This window comes from Cynocephalus volans, chromosome 1 (genome assembly GCF_027409185.1).
Source record: "Cynocephalus volans isolate mCynVol1 chromosome 1, mCynVol1.pri, whole genome shotgun sequence".
Taxonomy (NCBI): Eukaryota; Metazoa; Chordata; class Mammalia; order Dermoptera; family Cynocephalidae; genus Cynocephalus; species Cynocephalus volans.
Window position 1 is genome coordinate 266,066,445 of NC_084460.1, and position 17,186 is coordinate 266,083,630.

Here is a 17,186-nt window from a genome sequence, read left to right on the forward strand (position 1 = left end):
TCTCTGATCCCTGTCCCCCAAACAAGGCTAATCTCTCTGTTCTAAGCATAAATGTTTAATTCATGTTAATTGTCTTACTAAACCTTAACCTCCTCAGAGGAAGAAAACTTGTAGACCTTCTTTTCACTGTACCTCCACCACTTAGCACAGTGCCTGTGTGAGACAGAGGCTCAGTTACTACTGGTTGAATGAATGAATGAATGAATGAATGATTAATGTTTCCCTCATTTAAAGTATTTTAGGTAGTCAGGCAATGAATAAGATGTCATTTATGCTGAGCGCTGTGTGTGTGGAGAATACTAACATTTATAAAGCAAATGTATTTCACAGGGCCTAGCTTCCAAGGCCCCATAGTTTCAGGTATAACCTAATTTTTTAAAATTACACATAGAAATGTTAAGCTTGCAAAAGACAGGAAACTTTCCCCAGGCTAAAGTCTCTGTGGTAGATAAAGAATTGTAACACAGCAAAATTGCTGGCTCCAAGGGCAGATGTTCTTGGTGCAACTAAACCTAATGACTGTTGCCATGACAATTATCTTACTGTTCTTTTGTAACCATATATGTTCCTTTTCTGTAACTTTCCTGCCTGAAGAATAAATATGGAGAGAAGACTGGAGTTCAGGGTTGATTTTCTGAGGAGGAATGCCTCTCTCTTGAGGATTCATGGAAATTAACCCCTTTGGGGATTCTCGCTGCTAAGAAGAAATGGGCTTTGAGTAATCCTTTGCATCTCCATCACCCTGGGGGAGAGGTGAGCGTGTGGGATACAGCTAGCTATTCTAAACTTTGGGAGCTTTTTCCTAATTAGGAAAATGAGACACAAATATTGAAAAGTTATCAATAATTAGTGGCAGATTGAATACCAGTTTCTTGGTTCCTGGTTTATTCAATGTAAAGTAGAGAAGTAATTGGTTGGATCCACAGGTGCTTCCAGAATTCAGAGGAGAGAAAGGAGGTTTGGAGTTGCTTTTGATGGTTGATAAAGAGGAAGGGAGGGTAATCACAGAGGGACAGGGACAGGGTTGTTATCATTGCAGCCATGGGAAAACCTTCTCCAGTCATTCAACAAACACTTATTGGGTGTGTACTCTGTGGCAGGCACCATTCTGGGCCCTGGGGATAGAATGGTGAGCTGAAAGTAATGTTTCTGCCTTCATGGAGCTTCTATTCTAGTGGAGAAAGCAAATAAAAAAGTAAACAAGTAAACAAATATCCATGTCAGGTAGTAATGAGTGCTATGGAGAAAATGAAAGAGGGTGGTAGAGTATAAAGTGATGGAGGTGCTGCTTGAGACCCGGTGATCCAGGAAGAGCTCAGACCCAAATAACAAGAAGATACCAGCCATGCCAAAGTCTGAGAGAAGGGAAGCTGAGGCAGGGAAAGTAACATGCACAAAGGCCTTGGGACAGAAAAGAATTTAGCATATTCAAGAAGTAGTGAAAGGCCAATGGGGCAGAGATTAGGAACAAGGAACAAAGTGGTTGAAGATACACTCAGAGAGGTGGGCGGGGCCAGTCCAGTGGGGCCTCCATGGCCAGTATGTGGGGTTTTGCTGAATATCATGGGAGGCCACTGGAAGGTTGCAAGAAGAGAAAGGCCAGGTGTATGCAGAATAAGGACTGTGAGAAGAGTAGTTTGGCTGGAGCACGAGTGTTTTGTTTTGTTTTGTTTTGTTTTGTTTTGTTTTGTTTTGTTTTGTTTTGTTTTGTTTTGTAAAAGCAAGAGAATCAGAGGCCAGAAACAGGAGCAGACTGTGGAGGGCTTTGCACACTAGGCTAAGGAGTTTGGACCTTATGTGCCAGGCCTCAGAGAGCTATTCGGGGCTTTTGAATAAGAGCGATATATATGATCAGGTCCTGATATCACCAGGAGTGACCTGGAGTTTCTACCTAATTCACAGCATAATCTTCCATTTCTCCTCTCATGAGTCTGCAGTAGATTTATTCAGCAACTTTTTAATATATGCGAAACAGGCACATACACACCCATGTATGTATGTGCATAAACACACGGGCATGTGCATAAACTCATTTCCACGGCTGTATGAAAACATATGCCTGAGGACCTAAGCATTAGGATTGTCAAGAAATTTGGAAGCTACCAACTCCAGATATGTCAGGAAGGATTCTAAAGCCACATCCAGATCAAGTGAGAAAGAGGATCTTCCTCACTTAGCCAAGTCAAGAGGATGCCAGGTTTTTGCCATTTCTTGCCTGACACGCTGTCACACAGCAAATGTTTATCTTAAGACATACTCTGATGTTGGTGCCAGGGCTCCGTAAACTCATGAAGGTATTGTTGTGGCACAGAGGAATCTTGCCACCTCTCCTGAAACTAGGCACATAAGTAGCTCCTTGCTTCACCCATACACAAGGCCAAGTCCTGGGCCTTACTTTAGCTGAAGGAGAATAAGAACTGTTCTGTTTTATCTACAGACATCTCATTGGCAATGTTCAGAAAGATCAAACATCATATTTTTCTTTGCATCAAGGATTCTGTCTATACGCTTAAGGTGTTACAATCTTGGTTTTAGTTCCTGCTTTGCCACTTACTTCTGAGTGACACTGAGCTCCCGATCTCACCTCTCTGGGTCTTGGTTTATGACTAGATCACTATTTTCCAGTGGATGGATCCTGGGGGTGGGGAGGAAGTAGGAAGGTACTCCACACCTGCACTTTAAGTAGGGTGCAGACTGGACTTGCCCATATCATTGAGACATTTCTGCAGCCAGAATAAGAAAACAGTTGGGAAAAGTGAGAGGTCTCAGAAAGCCTACTTTTAACCGTCTTTGAGAAAAATGAAATTCAACCAGGATATGTTCCTGGGGCTGAGGCAGCGTTCAGAACGGATTAAGCTTAGATTATTTTTTATGGTGTTCACACCGAAGCCCTCAAACTTTAGAAAAAAGAAAGAAGTGATGTGGGCTGTGTGCAGAGCTAGCTTCAAAGCCAGGATTGGTGGGAGGTAGAGTGAGGCTGCAGTGAAGGGGCCGGGCAGACAGGTGCCCTGGACTTAAAAAGCCATGAAGCAAGGGAGTCTCCACCTCCTGCCCTCCTCTCTGAGGCTCCAGGCCACCTGCTTCTACACAGAGGGATTCCAGCTGCTTGGACCTAAATCCTCTCTGCTCATTTCTGTGGCTGGTGCAAAGAGCATTCTGACCTAGAGTTCTAAGGTGAAATCTATTTACAGGGGCAATGCCTTGTCCACCGCAATCGGATGAATTGGTTTTCTTTGTGAACGGGAGGAAGGTAAGTGTTGGCGTTACTAACACTTGCAAGACAGCAGGAAACACTAGCTGGAGGGGAGCTCTTGTGGCCCATTTGGGTGGAACCCCCTCCAGTCCAGGGCAAGAAGCCAGGGACCAGGAACCCATCCTGATTTGGCCTGCTCACCTCTCAGCCAGGGCTCAGCTCCCAGCAATTTGGGGAGTCAGTAAAGCATTGGGGTTAATGGTGTCCAATGGTCTCTTTTCCAATCCAGTTCTGCCATTTGCCATGTAACTTTATGCAGGTTACTTCACCTCCCTGAGCTTCAGAGTCCTTACTTTGGGAATCCACTTTCTAGGGCTACTGAAAAAATTAAGAGAAAGCTGCTTTTTTCATTGATGAAAACCCCCAAGTACTTATAAAGCACTTAGTGCTGGGCCTGCTACACAGAAACACTTTATATAGCAATATATCTTGATCCTCAAACTCGGGAGGACAAGAAATGGAGCTTTTAAAAATTTTTCTATGTATCAACCCAATTTTTCTATTGAGTCCCCAGCATACAGAATTGGTTGCAATGTAATCACAGTCAATTCGGAGTCCCCCTCTTCCCTGGTTACAGCTAAGTTCCAGGGGAACCTCTATGGCAAGGGCAAGCCTCTTTGTTGCCACTTTTCCCTGGCATTCTCCCCTCTGGTCCTTGCCATCAATCCATGCAGGCCACCAGTTAACCCTCAGCACCGTGTGCCAGGTCCTTCCACTCACAAGTCTCTGTCTCTCAGGGAAACCATCCTGTAGCTCCCAAGTGACCCAGCTTCTCTGGGGTCTTGCTACCTCTCCTCTAGGGCCCCTCTGCCTTGATTCTGCAAACCTAACTGGGGTTTGGTCATGTCCACCCCCCACCTCCCAGAACTAAGCTCAAGAAAGGAGATAGACCATAGAGCCTCTAAGGTCTCATCATTTCCCTTCTAGTGCTTTCCCCTATTTCCAGATCCACAGCCAGCCACCGCCACACATTCTTCCAAAGCTATCACTCATGAGCTGAGTCCCTTCTTGCTTGTTCCACTGGCCTAGGCTTTGGAGACTCAAAAGCCAGAGGAGGCTCCTTCCTCTGCTTTCTGCTCCACATCCCTCCTGGGTCATGAGTCCAGAGTGAAGTAGTTGCAACCAGAACAGGTAGTAAGTCAAGGGTTAGAGGACATACAACCATGTGTGGTGGGGCTGGGAGTCCATTAGATAATAAAACATGTTATCTGACCACACTCTCAATAAATGTTTTTAAACAACCTGGGGTGACAGTAAGGACAGGCAGAGGAGGACTTCTTTCATTGATAAGAAGCCCCCTAAAGATCCAGAAAGCAGTTGAATTTTAATCTCTCAGCTTGGAAGTATCTTCATGTAGTTTTTCAGTCTGTGAGGTCTGCAAAAGTTTATGTCTTCCTTCTGGGGAGAAAGGAAGAACCTAACATGGACAGCTCACTGTATCTTCCTTTCCTCTAATACAACAAAACGGCTAGAGATGTTTGCAGGACAAAGTCAGAAGAAATATCCCAAAATAAGCAAACGGGAAAGAGGCACCAAAGAAGGTCCCTCATGGCTTTTGAATGCTAAATCCCCCATTTTTCAAGGGAAGGGAGGGAGGAATTCTAGTGTCCCACCAAAGCAACCCTGCATCCTAAGCTAGAGCACCAGGGCTCACCATCAGGCCCTCTGCCAGTGAGGGGACTGGCAGGTTCCAGGGCCTCTCCAAGATGACAGCAACCCTCTCCACCTCCCCTCTCTGCTACCAACTCTTAGACCCCTGATGTTATCAAATGTGCTCTTCTGAGACACCTCTTAGAGGTGCCCAAATAGAAAATCTACCCACCCAGCTTTCCTCTCTGCAAGACCCTTCATTGCACACACACACACACACACAATACAAGTCCCTCCCAGATTTGAAATGTTTCAAGAGTACAAAAGACTGAGGGGCTGGCCAGTTAGCTCAGTGGGTTAGAGCATGATGCTAATTACACCAAGGTCCAGGGTTTAATCCCTGTACCATGGCCAGCTACCAAAAAAATAAATAAATAAATAAATAAATAAAGAGTACAAAAGATTGGGTTGGAAGATTCCACAGAATTAGGTAGTGGAGCAAATAAGAAGAATACAACTCCCAGGGCAGCTTTACACAGAAGTGATACCCACCTCTAATCACTTATAAGCCCATTGTCGCCTGCTTGCTCTGTGAGTCTCCTGCCCTGTAAACATATGTGGAGGTTGTTTGCACTCAGAGCATAAAAAAACAGGTGCAGGTGAAATCAGGCCTGATATTTAACACCTAAATCAAACAGGCGTAACAGACATTCCACTGGGTCACTGATTCAAAGCCCAACCAATCTCTCTTCTGTCCCAACACAGGTGATAGAGAGGAATGCGGACCCAGAAGTGACTCTGCTGAACTTCCTACGGAAGAACTGGACCCTTTTTGTCAAAGTCCTCACCATGTCTGTGTTTGCCTTAAAACTTAGGCCAGCTGTGATTACGAGAACTAATTGAACCTCCCCAGACAGTCAGTCCCCTTGGCCCTTGCTCTCTATTTGCTTTTGGCAGTGGTTTTAAAGGTATTAAGTTAATTGTGCTATTTTGGAGAGGATGAAGTTTCCCCCGAGTTTCTTATATCTGATTTAATAGCAGTGAAATAGAAGCTAAGCTCCTTACTTCAGCACTAATTATCTGCTTACGGGCTTTCCAGATACCCACAGGGTTGTGATGTAACAGAGGCTTGTCCTTTCCTGAAACCAAATTCTTCTGCTTCAGTGACAGTGTGTGTCCTAGGAAAAGACCTCCTTTCCCTACATCTGTTTTTACACCCGATTTTCCCCACCATTTTATATTCTGGAAAACAGATCTTCATAATGGAAACATATTTTTATTGGTAAATCTGATGCATTGCTCTGAGAAACCAAAAAATAAAATAAAAAGACAGGAATTACAAGTTGATGACATCAGCCTCTGGATAAGTTTTGTTTTTAATTAGTTGCCAGTGTTTGAAAATTAAGAAATTTTATATTTTATAAAATAAAAAATAAAATTTTCAGCTTCTCATGAAAGATGGGAAGATTGCCATTCCTGCATGGCAACAGTCTTGCTTAGAGATCATCAGGGACTTTGTCTAGTCCCCTATCTAAAACAGGGCTCGAGTTCCCCAGTCACACCCAGCCCACTCTATTCATTTATATTACCTCTATGATAAGCTTTGGAGGTTATGACTTAATTTAAATGAACAAGCCCTATAGTTTAAAAAAGAATCCAACAGATAATAGCAATAAAGAGTCAGTGATTCTGAAGTCTCTTTAGCCAGTCTAGTTAATTACATGCAATCCCAAAAATTGTGTGGAAATTAACCACAATCAGGGAGAAGGATTAATAAAGAGAAGGGACTGGGGCTGATTTGGGATTAAGCCTAGATTTGGGATTAGGCCTGGACCAAGACAGAGCAGATGGACCTTCAAGGTGAGATCTGAAAATAAGAATAGGAGATTCCTCCGAAGATCACTAACTTGCTTTCAAATGCAATACAAATTACTGGGCAAAACTAGTAATACAAGCATACTTCAAAAAGGTCATGGAAAAACTAAACTAAGAAATAATACAAATTCATCCATATGCTTTTGGAAGACCCCTCCTACACTGAGTTGCTAAAACAAAGTTCTTCTCTTCTTAGTTATATGATTGGAACAAAAGAAGACATATAATACCCTATAATGAAATAGGATTTTTCAAAGGGCTTTTACATCCATTTCCCTGCAAGATGCTTATCATAAGCCTGTGAAGATGAAGTAGGTATTCTCTCTCTTTGCAAGTGAGAAAACAGACAGGGAGAAGTTAATATGTCTAGTGTCATTGCAGCTAATAAGATATGGAGCGACCTTTACTAAGACCTGGAGGCAGACAAATGGCTTCTCAGACCGGCACCTCACCCCACAGAAGATCTTCCTCACTAGCAACACCCTAGGGAGGCAGCTATTCTTTTTTTTTTTTTTTTTTTTTTTTTTTTTTTTTAATTTTATTTTGTCGATATACATTGTAGCTGATTAATGCTCCCCATCACCAAAACCTCCCTCCCTTCTCCCTCCCCCCCTCCCCCCGAACCATGTCCATTCTGTTTGTTTGTTGTATCAACTTCAAATAATTGTGGTTGTTATATCTTCTCCCCCCCCCCCCTGGTTTGTGTGTGTATGTGTGTATGTGTGTGTGTGAATTTATATATTAATTTTTAGCTCCCACCAATAAGTGAGAACATGTGGTATTTCTCTTTCTGTGCCTGACTTGTTTCACTTAATATAATTCTCTCGAGGTCCATCCATGTTGTTGCAAATGGCAGTATTTCATTCGTTTTTATAGCTGAGTAGTATTCCATTGTGTAGATGTACCACATTTTCCGTATCCACTCATCTGATGATGGGCATTTGGGCTGGTTCCAACTCTTGGCTATTGTAAAGAGTGCTGCGATGAACATTGGGGAACAGGTATACCTTCGACTTGATGATTTCCATTCCTCTGGGTATATTCCCAACAGTGGGATGGCTGGGTCGTATGGTAGATCTATTTGCAATTGTTTAAGGAACCTCCATACCATTTTCCATAGAGGCTGCACCATTTTGCAGTCCCACCAACAATGTATGAGAGTTCCTTTTTCTCCGCAGCCTCGCCAGCATTTATCGTTCATAGTCTTTTGGATTTTAGCCATCCTAACTGGGGTTAGATGGTATCTCAATGTGGTTTTGATTTGCATTTCCCGGATGCTGAGTGATGTTGAGCATTTTTTCATATGTCTGTTGGCCATTTGGATATCTTCCTTAGAGAAATGCCTACTTAGCTCTTTTGCCCATTTTTTAATTGGGTTGCTTGTTTTCTTCTTGTAAAGTTGTTTGAGTTCCTTATATATTCTGGATATTAATCCTTTGTCAGATGTATATTTTGCAAATATTTTCTCCCACTCTGTTGGTTGTCTTTTAACTCTTTTAATTGTTTCTTTTGCTGTGCAGAAGCTTTTTAGTTTGATATAATCCCATTTGTTTATTTTTCCTTTGGTTGCCCGTGCTTTTGGGGTCGTATTCATGAAGTCTGTGCCCAGTCCTATTTCCTGAAGTGTTTCCCCTATATTTTCTTTAAGAAGTTTTATTGTCTCAGGATGTATATTTAAATCCTTAATCCATTTTGAGTTGATTTTAGTATACGGTGAGAGGTATGGATCTAGTTTCATTCTCCTGCATATCGATATCCAGTTATCCCAGCACCACTTGCTGAAGAGGCAGTCCCTTCCCCAGTGAATAGGCTTGGTGCCTTTGTCAAAGATCAGATGGCAGTAAGTGTGAGGGTTGATTTCTGGATTCTCTATTCTATTCCATTGGTCAGTGTGTCTGTTTTTATGCCAGTACCATACTGTTTTGGTTACTATAGCTTTGTAGTATAGCTTAAAGTCAGGTAGTGTTATGCCTCCAGCTTTATTTTTTTTGCTGAGCATTGCTTTGGCTATTCGTGGTCTTTTATTGTTCCATATAAATGTCTGAATAGTTTTTTCCATTTCTGAGAAAAATGTCTTTGGAATTTTGATGGGGATTGCATTGAATTTGTATATCACTTTGGGTAGTATGGACATTTTCACTATGTTGATTCTTCCAATCCAAGAGCATGGAATATCTTTCCATCTTCTTGTATCCTCTCTAATTTCTCTCAGCAGTGGTTTGTAGTTCTCATTATAGAGATTTTTCACCTCCTTGGTTAACTCAATTCCTAAGTATTTTATTTTTTTGGTGGCTATTGTAAATGGGCAGGCTTTCTTGATTTCTCCTTCTGCATGTTCACTATTGGAGAAAAGAAATGCTACTGATTTTTGTGTGTTGATTTTGTATCCTGCTACTGTGCTGAAATCATTTATCAATTCCAACAGTTTTTTTGTAGAGGTTTTAGGCTGTTCGATGTATAGGATCATGTCATCTGCAAACAGGGACAGTTTGACTTCATCTTTTCCAATCTGGATGCCCTTTATTTCCTTCTCTTCTCTGATTGCTCTGGCTAGTACTTCCAACACTATGTTGAATAGGAGTGGTGAGAGTGGGCATCCTTGTCTAGTGCCTGTTCTTAAAGGAAAAGCTTTCAGCTTTTCCCCATTCAGGATGATATTGGCAGTGGGTTTGGCATATATGGCTTTAATTATGTTGAGATACTTTCCCTCTATACCTAACTTATAGAGGGTCTTTGTCATGAATGAGTGCTGAACTTTATCAAATGCTTTTTCAGCGTCTATAGAGATGATCATATGGTCCTTGTGTTTGAGTTTATTAATATGGTGTATCACATTTATTGATTTGCGTATGTTGAACCAACCTTGCATCCCTGGGATGAATCCCACTTGATCGTGATGAATAATTTTTCGTATGTGTTGCTGTATTCTGTTTGCTAGTATTTTAGTGAGGATTTTTGCATCTATATTCATCAAGGATATCGGCCTGTAGTTTTCTTTTTTGGTTATATCTTTACCTGGTTTTGGTATCAGGATGATGTTTGCTTCATAGAATGAGTTTGGGAGATTTGCGTCCGTTTCAATCTTTTGGAATAGTTTGTAAAGAATCGGTGTCAATTCCTCTTTGAATGTTTGGTAAAATTCTGCTGTGAATCCATCTGGTCCTGGGCTTTTCTTTGTTGGGAGCCTTCTGATAACAGCTTCAATCTCCTTTATTGTTATTGGTCTGTTCAAATTTTCTACGTCTTCACGGTTCAGTTTTGGGAGCTTGTGTGTGTCCAGAAATTTATCCATTTCCTCCAGATTTTCAAATTTGTTGGCGTATAGTTGTTTATAGTAGTCTCGAATGATTCCTTGTATTTCAAATGAATCAGTTGTAATATCGCCTTTTTCATTTCTAATTTTTGTTATTTGAGTCTTCTCTCTTCTTTTTTTTGTTAGCCATGCTAATGGTTTGTCAATTTTATTTATCTTTTCAAAAAACCAACTTTTTGATTCGTTGATCTTTTGAATTGTTTTTTGGTTTTCAATTTCATTCAGTTCTGCTCTGATCTTAATGATTTCTTTCCGTCTGCTAACTTTAGGATTGGATTGTTCTTGTTTTTCTAGTTCTTTAAGGTGAAGTGTTAGGTTGTTCACTTGCCATCTTTCCATTCTTCTGAAGTGAGCGTTTAATGCAATAAATTTTCCCCTCAATACTGCTTTTGCAGTATCCCACAAGTTTTGGTATGATGTATCATTGTTTTCATTAGTTTCAATAAATTTTTTGATTTCCTGCTTGATTTCTTCTTGGACCCATATGTCATTAAGTAGAATGCTGTTTAATTTCCATGTGTTTGTATAGTTTCCAGAGTTTTGTTTGTTATTAATTTCTAGTTTTAATCCATTGTGGTCTGAGAAGATACATGGGATAATTCCAATTTTTTTGAATTTATTGAGACTTGATTCGTGACCTAATATGTGATCTATCTTGGAGAATGATCCATGTGCTGATGAGAAGAATGAATATTCTGAGGTTGTTGGGTGGAATGTTCTGTAGATATCTGCCAATTCCAATTGGTCTAGAGTCTTGTTTAGATCTTGTGTTTCTCTACTGATTCTTTGCCTAGATGATCTGTCTAATATTGACAGTGGAGTGTTCAGGTCCCCTGCTATTATGGTATTAGTGTCTATTTCCTTCTTTAGGTCTAATAGAGTTTGTTTTATAAATCTGGCTGCTCCAACATTGGGTGCGTACATATTTATGATTGTTATGTCTTCTTGATGGATCAGTCCTTTTATCATTAAGTAGTGTCCCTCATTGTCTCTTTTTATGGTTTTTAGTTTAAAGTCTATTTTGTCAGATATAAGAATAGCCACTCCAGCTCGTTTTTCTTTTCTGTTTGCATGGTAAATCTTTTTCCATCCTTTCACTCTTAGTCTGTGTGAATCTTTATGGGTGAGGTGGGTCTCTTGTAGGCAGCATATAGTTGGGTCCTGCTTTTTGATCCAGTCAGCCAGTCTGTGTCTTTTAATTGGGGAGTTTAAGCCTTTAACATTAAGAGTTGTTATTGAAAGGTGTTGATTTATTCCTAGCATTTTATTGGTTGTTTGGTTGTCTTAGGTGTCTTTTGTTCCTTGCTTTCTGATTTACTGTTTGGTTTCTTTGTTTGTTGGTTCCTTAGGTTGTAGATAGTGTTTTTGTTAGCTTGTTTTCTCTTCATGAATGCCATTTTTATTGTACTAGCGGGTTTAGATTTTTCTTAGGTTTTTATGGCAGTGGTAGTTATTTTTCAGGAACCAAACCCAGTACTCCCTTGAGGATTTCTTGTAAGGGTGGTCTTGTGGTAGTGAACTCCCGCAGTTTTTGTTTGTCTGAGAAATATACTATTTGCCCCTCATTTCGGAAGGATAGCCTTGCAGGGTAGAGTATTCTTGGCTGGCAATCTTTGTCTTTTAGTATTTTGAAAATATCATCCCATTCCTTTCTAGCTTTTAGGGTTTGTGATGAAAAGTCTGATGTTAACCTGATTGGGGCTCCCTTATAGGTGATTTGACGCTTCTCTCTTGCAGCTTTTAAGATTCTCTCTTTGTCTCTGAGTTTTGCCAATTTGACTATGACATGTCTTGGGGAAGGCCTTTTTGGGTTGAATACGTTTGGAGATCGTTGAGCTTCCTGGATCTGAAGATCTGTGATTTTTCCTATACCTGGGAAGTTTTCTGCCACTATTTTGTTGAATATGTTTTCAATGGAATCTCCATTTTCCTCCCCTTCTGGAATACCCATGACTCGGATATTTGAGCGCTTGAGGTTGTCTGATATCTCTCTCAGATTTTCTTCCATGTCCTTGATTCTTTTTTCTTTCTTTTTGTCTGCTTGTGTTATTTCAAACAGCCCATCTTCAAGTTCAGAGGTTCTCTCTTCAACTTCGACAAGCCTGTTGGTTAAACTCTCCGTTGTGTTTTTTATTTCGCTGAATAACTTCTTCAGTTCAGCAAGTTCTGCTACATTTTTTTTCAGGACATTGATTTCCTTGTATATTTCCTCTTTCAGATCCTGTATACTTTTCCTCATTTCATCATGATGTCTAGCTGAGTTTTCTTGTATCTCATTCAGTTTTCTTAGAATTATCACTCGAAATTCCTTGTCAGTTATTTCAAGGGCTTCTTGTTCTATAGGATCTAGAGTATGAGATTTATTAACTTTTGGTGGTATACTTTCTTGATTTTTTGTATTTCTGGTGTCTTTTTTTTGGTGTTTATTCATTGTGGCAGGGGGTTTCACAGTCCACCGGTTTAAGACTAATGACTAACTAGGATGTTGCTGTGGTTGCCAATTTGGTATGGCTCCCGCCGTGACTGCTCAGTTGGCCTCTAGTGTCTTGTGTGTGTGGTTGCCTCGGGTCTTGGGCTTCTCCGGGGATCCACCTTTCTGGTCAGCTTGTACTCTGCTGGGCTGGTGGATCACGTACCACAGGGTGTGTGATCTCTGTTGAGCTTTCACTTTCTGTACAGGACTTCTCCCCGTTCCGTGTGCTCTGGCCCAGGCTGTTAGATCGTGCAGTGGCGACCCCACCGGGTGTGTGGTTTCTGTCGAGTCTCCGCGGGAGGCAGCTATTCTGTAGGCAATGTCTACCGTGGCATCTTTTCCTTGACCTTCCCGCTTCCAGTACGTCTCACAGGGACCAAGTACGCCTGCGGAAGAGGAGGCTGCGGCGCCTGCACCGTGATGGTGTCTAAGCATGACTCCGTGTCCACGAAGATAAGGTATCGCACTCAGAAGCCCACAAGCCAGAGGAGGGCCTTGTTGCTTTGCCTGGCTTGTACTGTCATCTTACAGCTAAGAAAGAGTCTCTGATTCTCGCTGTCTTGGAGTCTGAAAAATCTGATAAAGCTGTGAGCCATCTACTCAGATAATACATAAATTGTAATTGCATACCATTTCAGGGAGATCATGGGTCTGCCAAGGCCCATCTGTGCACCTCAGGTTACCCCAATTTAGGCTGGCCATTCACTTACAGATGAGGAAACTAAGGCTCAAAGAGATGAAGTGACTTGTTCAAGTTCATACAAACAGTAAGTTGTAGAACAAGGACCTGAGCCCATGTTTTCTGGCTCAGAATCCAATGTTCTTTCTACTGTTGGTTGGGCTGGACCAACCTTGCAGAGCAAGGACCTTGCCAGGATTTCGCCCTTTAATTAAGGGACAGATTCTAGAACTTGGTCTTCTCCAAAATCCATTGGCCCAACAAGATGGCTTCAGAACATGAGTTATCCTACACTGTTGAATGACTTTATCCAGAGAGTTTAAACTTAACAGGCAAAATAATTCCCAAATGTGTAGATATGGGTAAAAGACATAGGTGTGCCTTTTGCTTGTTGTGAGGTCAGTGCCACAGTGAATACTAGTTGACGTTCAACTGCACTCCTAGTGACACGAATTCATTCCCTTTGCTCCCTGGTGGGTCTGTTCTCTGCTTGGAAAGTTTTTCTAAAGTTCAGAATGCCCAGATTCACCTTAAGAATCCCCAATTCTTATGGATAGCACAGAGTCAGCAGAGAGGACTCTAAATTCTTCCTGCCTGCCACCCGTCTGGTTCCCCATTCCCTAAGCTGAATGATAGGCTTTGGGGGCTTTCTGCTGCCCTTCATGGTTGCAGGTCCCCCCATGAGGCAGGCCTGTGTGGCTCTCCTTGATTGTCCTTGTATTTCTCATACAAAGACACTTCTCCATCACTGCATGCCTGGTGCCCATCTGCTCTCTGTATGGAGCTGCTGTCACCACTGTGGAAGGTGTTGGAAGCATCAAAACTAGGCTTCACCCTGTACAGGTAGGAGCACATCCTAATTTTCTTACTTCCTAACTTTATCTTTTTACCAAACGCAGTGTTGACTGTACTGCCTGAGGCTTCTGGGTTGTGGTCAGCTAAGTAGGGGCTTTGAATGCATATTGATCAGGGTAATAACATCTATCAAGTGATCTAAAAGAAAGCTGGAAATCTGTCTATATTTTACTAGATAATCATCTTTTTATATTTTTTTCTGCTTGACTAATAAGGAGGATTGTCGAAACATTGATTAATGCCTATTGGGTTATGTTCTGAATTAGATATTGCACAAAGGATATTACACATAGAATAAAATATCTCTGAGGCTAACAGGATAAAATTCAGGATTATTCCCTGTGGCATAGAGGTCTTGGGAGTAAAGTCAGAATTGGGGGTGGGTGGCGTCTAAAACTGGCTTCACCAGAGCAAGAGGACAATTGTTTCTCCAAATCTTCACCTGAAGCTGGAACAAAGAGATTGGATTTAAGAGTAATGTGACATATGTTGGCAGAGAGCACATCAATTCCTCTGTCATTGTCACAGGACCAAATTGACCAACACTGAGTCATTAGGCAGGAGGAACCCAGAGGGTCTCTGGGTTTAACCTCATGAGAATCAATTCCAAGGAGGTCAGCAAAGGCAAAAGATCCAGCAGAATCTACTAGAGTCTGCCAAGAGGTCAGAGAGGACACCCACAGCAAGGTTGATAAACCCAAATCCTAGATTGCATTGCATTCTGAAATCTAGAACTAATGTGCTAAGAATCACTCAGGGAGCTTGTTAAAAATGCAGATTATGAGCAGGGGCCCCAGGTTCTGCATTTCCTGCAAGTTTCCAGGTGGAACCAATACTTCTGGTCCACAGAATATACTTTAAATAGCAGGGATCTAGATGCAGACCAAAATCTTGGACCTTTGAAAGTAGAACTCTCTTTGAGCCAACACAGAAGAATTTTAAAAAGCAAAGTGAGATCAACAGTAAGTAACCTCCAAGTTATTCAAAATGGGGTTGCCTCATGGTGAGAACTAAGCTGTACAAGATGTAGAAATATTCAAGAAAACTGTTTTTGAAACTGACACACGCTCTCCTTATAATTATTGATTTCTGGAGAACTCTTCTCACACTGGGAATGGAGGCTACACACTGCTAATTCCAAATTAGAAGAGTTTGAGCACTTAACCTTGAGAAGTGATTATAATGCTAGAGGAGCAGCCTAGGAAAAGGGACACTGGCAGACTCTGATCCCAGGGATGAGCTACATTTGCTCAGGAAGTGGGTTCCACCATGACAAGGGAGACACAGGCTGTGGACCCTGGTGAGAGTTGGTATCAGCAGGTAGGTGCACTGTGACCGTGCATGTGTGTTTTCCCAGGAGAGGATTGCAAAGAGCCACGGCACCCAGTGTGGATTCTGCACCCCTGGGATGGTGATGTCCTTGTACACGCTGCTCAGGAACCACCCACAGCCCTCAGAGGAGCAGCTCATGGAAGCCCTGGGGGGTAGGTCTGACCAAGAGAAAACCTACCACTCACCCAAGGCCAGGTGTTCAGCTGCTCCACCCACCCCTCAACATCATCCCAGCCCCATGCAGGCCCCATGCTTCGGTTACTTCTAAAGTAGCTACAGTCCACCCAAGAGTAGAGAAGCCCAAGCTGTCCCCTGCTAATCAGAGCACATGTCTGGAGCAGCCTGCGCAGAACTAACACACTGCACATGGGCCACACCATGTGGGCTCTAGCAGAGGATCCTTCCTTGCCTCTTCCAGCTATGTTGACAGTAGTCCTTGGCGTCTCTTGGCTTATAGATGCGTCACTCCAATCTGTGCCTCCATCTTCAAGTGGCCTTCTCCCCCATGTGTCTGTGTCCAAATCTCCCTCTTCTTATAAAGACACCAGTCACTGGATTAGGGACTACCCTAACCCAGCATAACCTCATTTTAGCTCAATTGCATCTACAGAGATCCTATTTCCAAATAAGTTCATGTTCACAGATTCTAGGGGTTAGGATTTCAACATATTTGTGGGGGAGGGGGAATTCAACCCCTTAATAGAGTCCTTCACATATCAAAAGAATCCTTTAAAATGTGCAATAGGCTTAAGTTACTAAAGAGAAATGTACAAACATATCTCTTTCACAGGATCAATAAATACCATCTTCAGGTGTCAATAATCCATAAACAAGTCACCTGTTAGATAAGCTAATTCTTAGATTGGTGAAGGCTGACAGGTGAGCACAGACACACTCTCCTAACCTGCCAGCTGCTGGTGGACATCCTTGACTCTCTCTGCTCCAATACAGTAAATAAGATTAGTCATCTAAAATCCCTACCTCCCTTAGGTCCTTCTCCTATTTGAGGTCCTTCGGCAGCTCCTCATGCCTAAAGCGTGGCCAAGCCTCACCTCCTCACCAGGCACTCAGAGAAGTCCATCCACTGGCCTCACTCACTCATGCTTCCTCCTCCTCTGCATGACTCCCTGCAGGCCAGTCTCCTCCCAACCTCTGCACATTTCCTCTTCTGCACCTTGTCTGCACTGCTCTGAGAACCTTGCAGGCCCCTGCCCTGCTCTCCACCAGTCCATAGCTTGCTCATCACTCAAGCCCAGGCTTCCTGTGAAGCCTTCCAGATGAATTCTATTCCACACTGACCCTCTTCCACCCCCACCCCCAGGCCCTCATCCTGGGAAACCTGACTTTCTCAGACTTTACAACGCAATAAAATTACTTGCAGACCTCTTAAGTACAGATCCCTGGCCGACCCCAAGCATTCTGATTTAGGAGAGTTAGAGAAGGGCCAGGAATCTGCATTGTTGACAAATACTCCTAGGAGATTCTGATGTGGTGACCTAAAATCCACTGAGGAACACCACTGTCCAAGGTGTGATACTTGCTCATGTAGTACCTTGAAATTGCCTATGTTTTCTTTTTTAGGATCCCCACCATTTTACATTGTGTCTGATATATAGTTGTTGTCAATACATTCACGTCGAATGAATAAATTAATAGATGGATGAAAGTAAGCTCACCAGCTAGACTGTCATCTTCTTTAGGACAGAGAATAAAACTGGAATTGAAGTGGGGAAGATAATACTCAAAGTAGAAGAAGAAAGCATTAAGCAGTTTGGCACATATTAAAATACTCTCCAAAAAAGACTGGATCTATTTC

The 17,186-nt window shown here is 42.2% G+C and overlaps 1 protein-coding gene across 1 annotated transcript in view; it reads left to right on the forward strand.

Moving 5' to 3' along the window:
* Positions 1-3,196: 3,196 nt before the first annotated feature.
* LOC134369639 (aldehyde oxidase 2) overlaps positions 3,197-17,186 on the forward strand; it is a 75,615-nt gene continuing 61,625 nt past the window's right edge. Inside the window, exons 1-5 of the mRNA XM_063086226.1 lie at positions 3,197-3,250; positions 5,609-5,666; positions 12,866-12,962; positions 13,918-14,026; positions 15,396-15,522. Of these exons, the coding sequence (XP_062942296.1) occupies positions 3,197-3,250; positions 5,609-5,666; positions 12,866-12,962; positions 13,918-14,026; positions 15,396-15,522 (445 nt within the window). The remainder of the gene's footprint in view (positions 3,251-5,608; positions 5,667-12,865; positions 12,963-13,917; positions 14,027-15,395; positions 15,523-17,186) is intronic.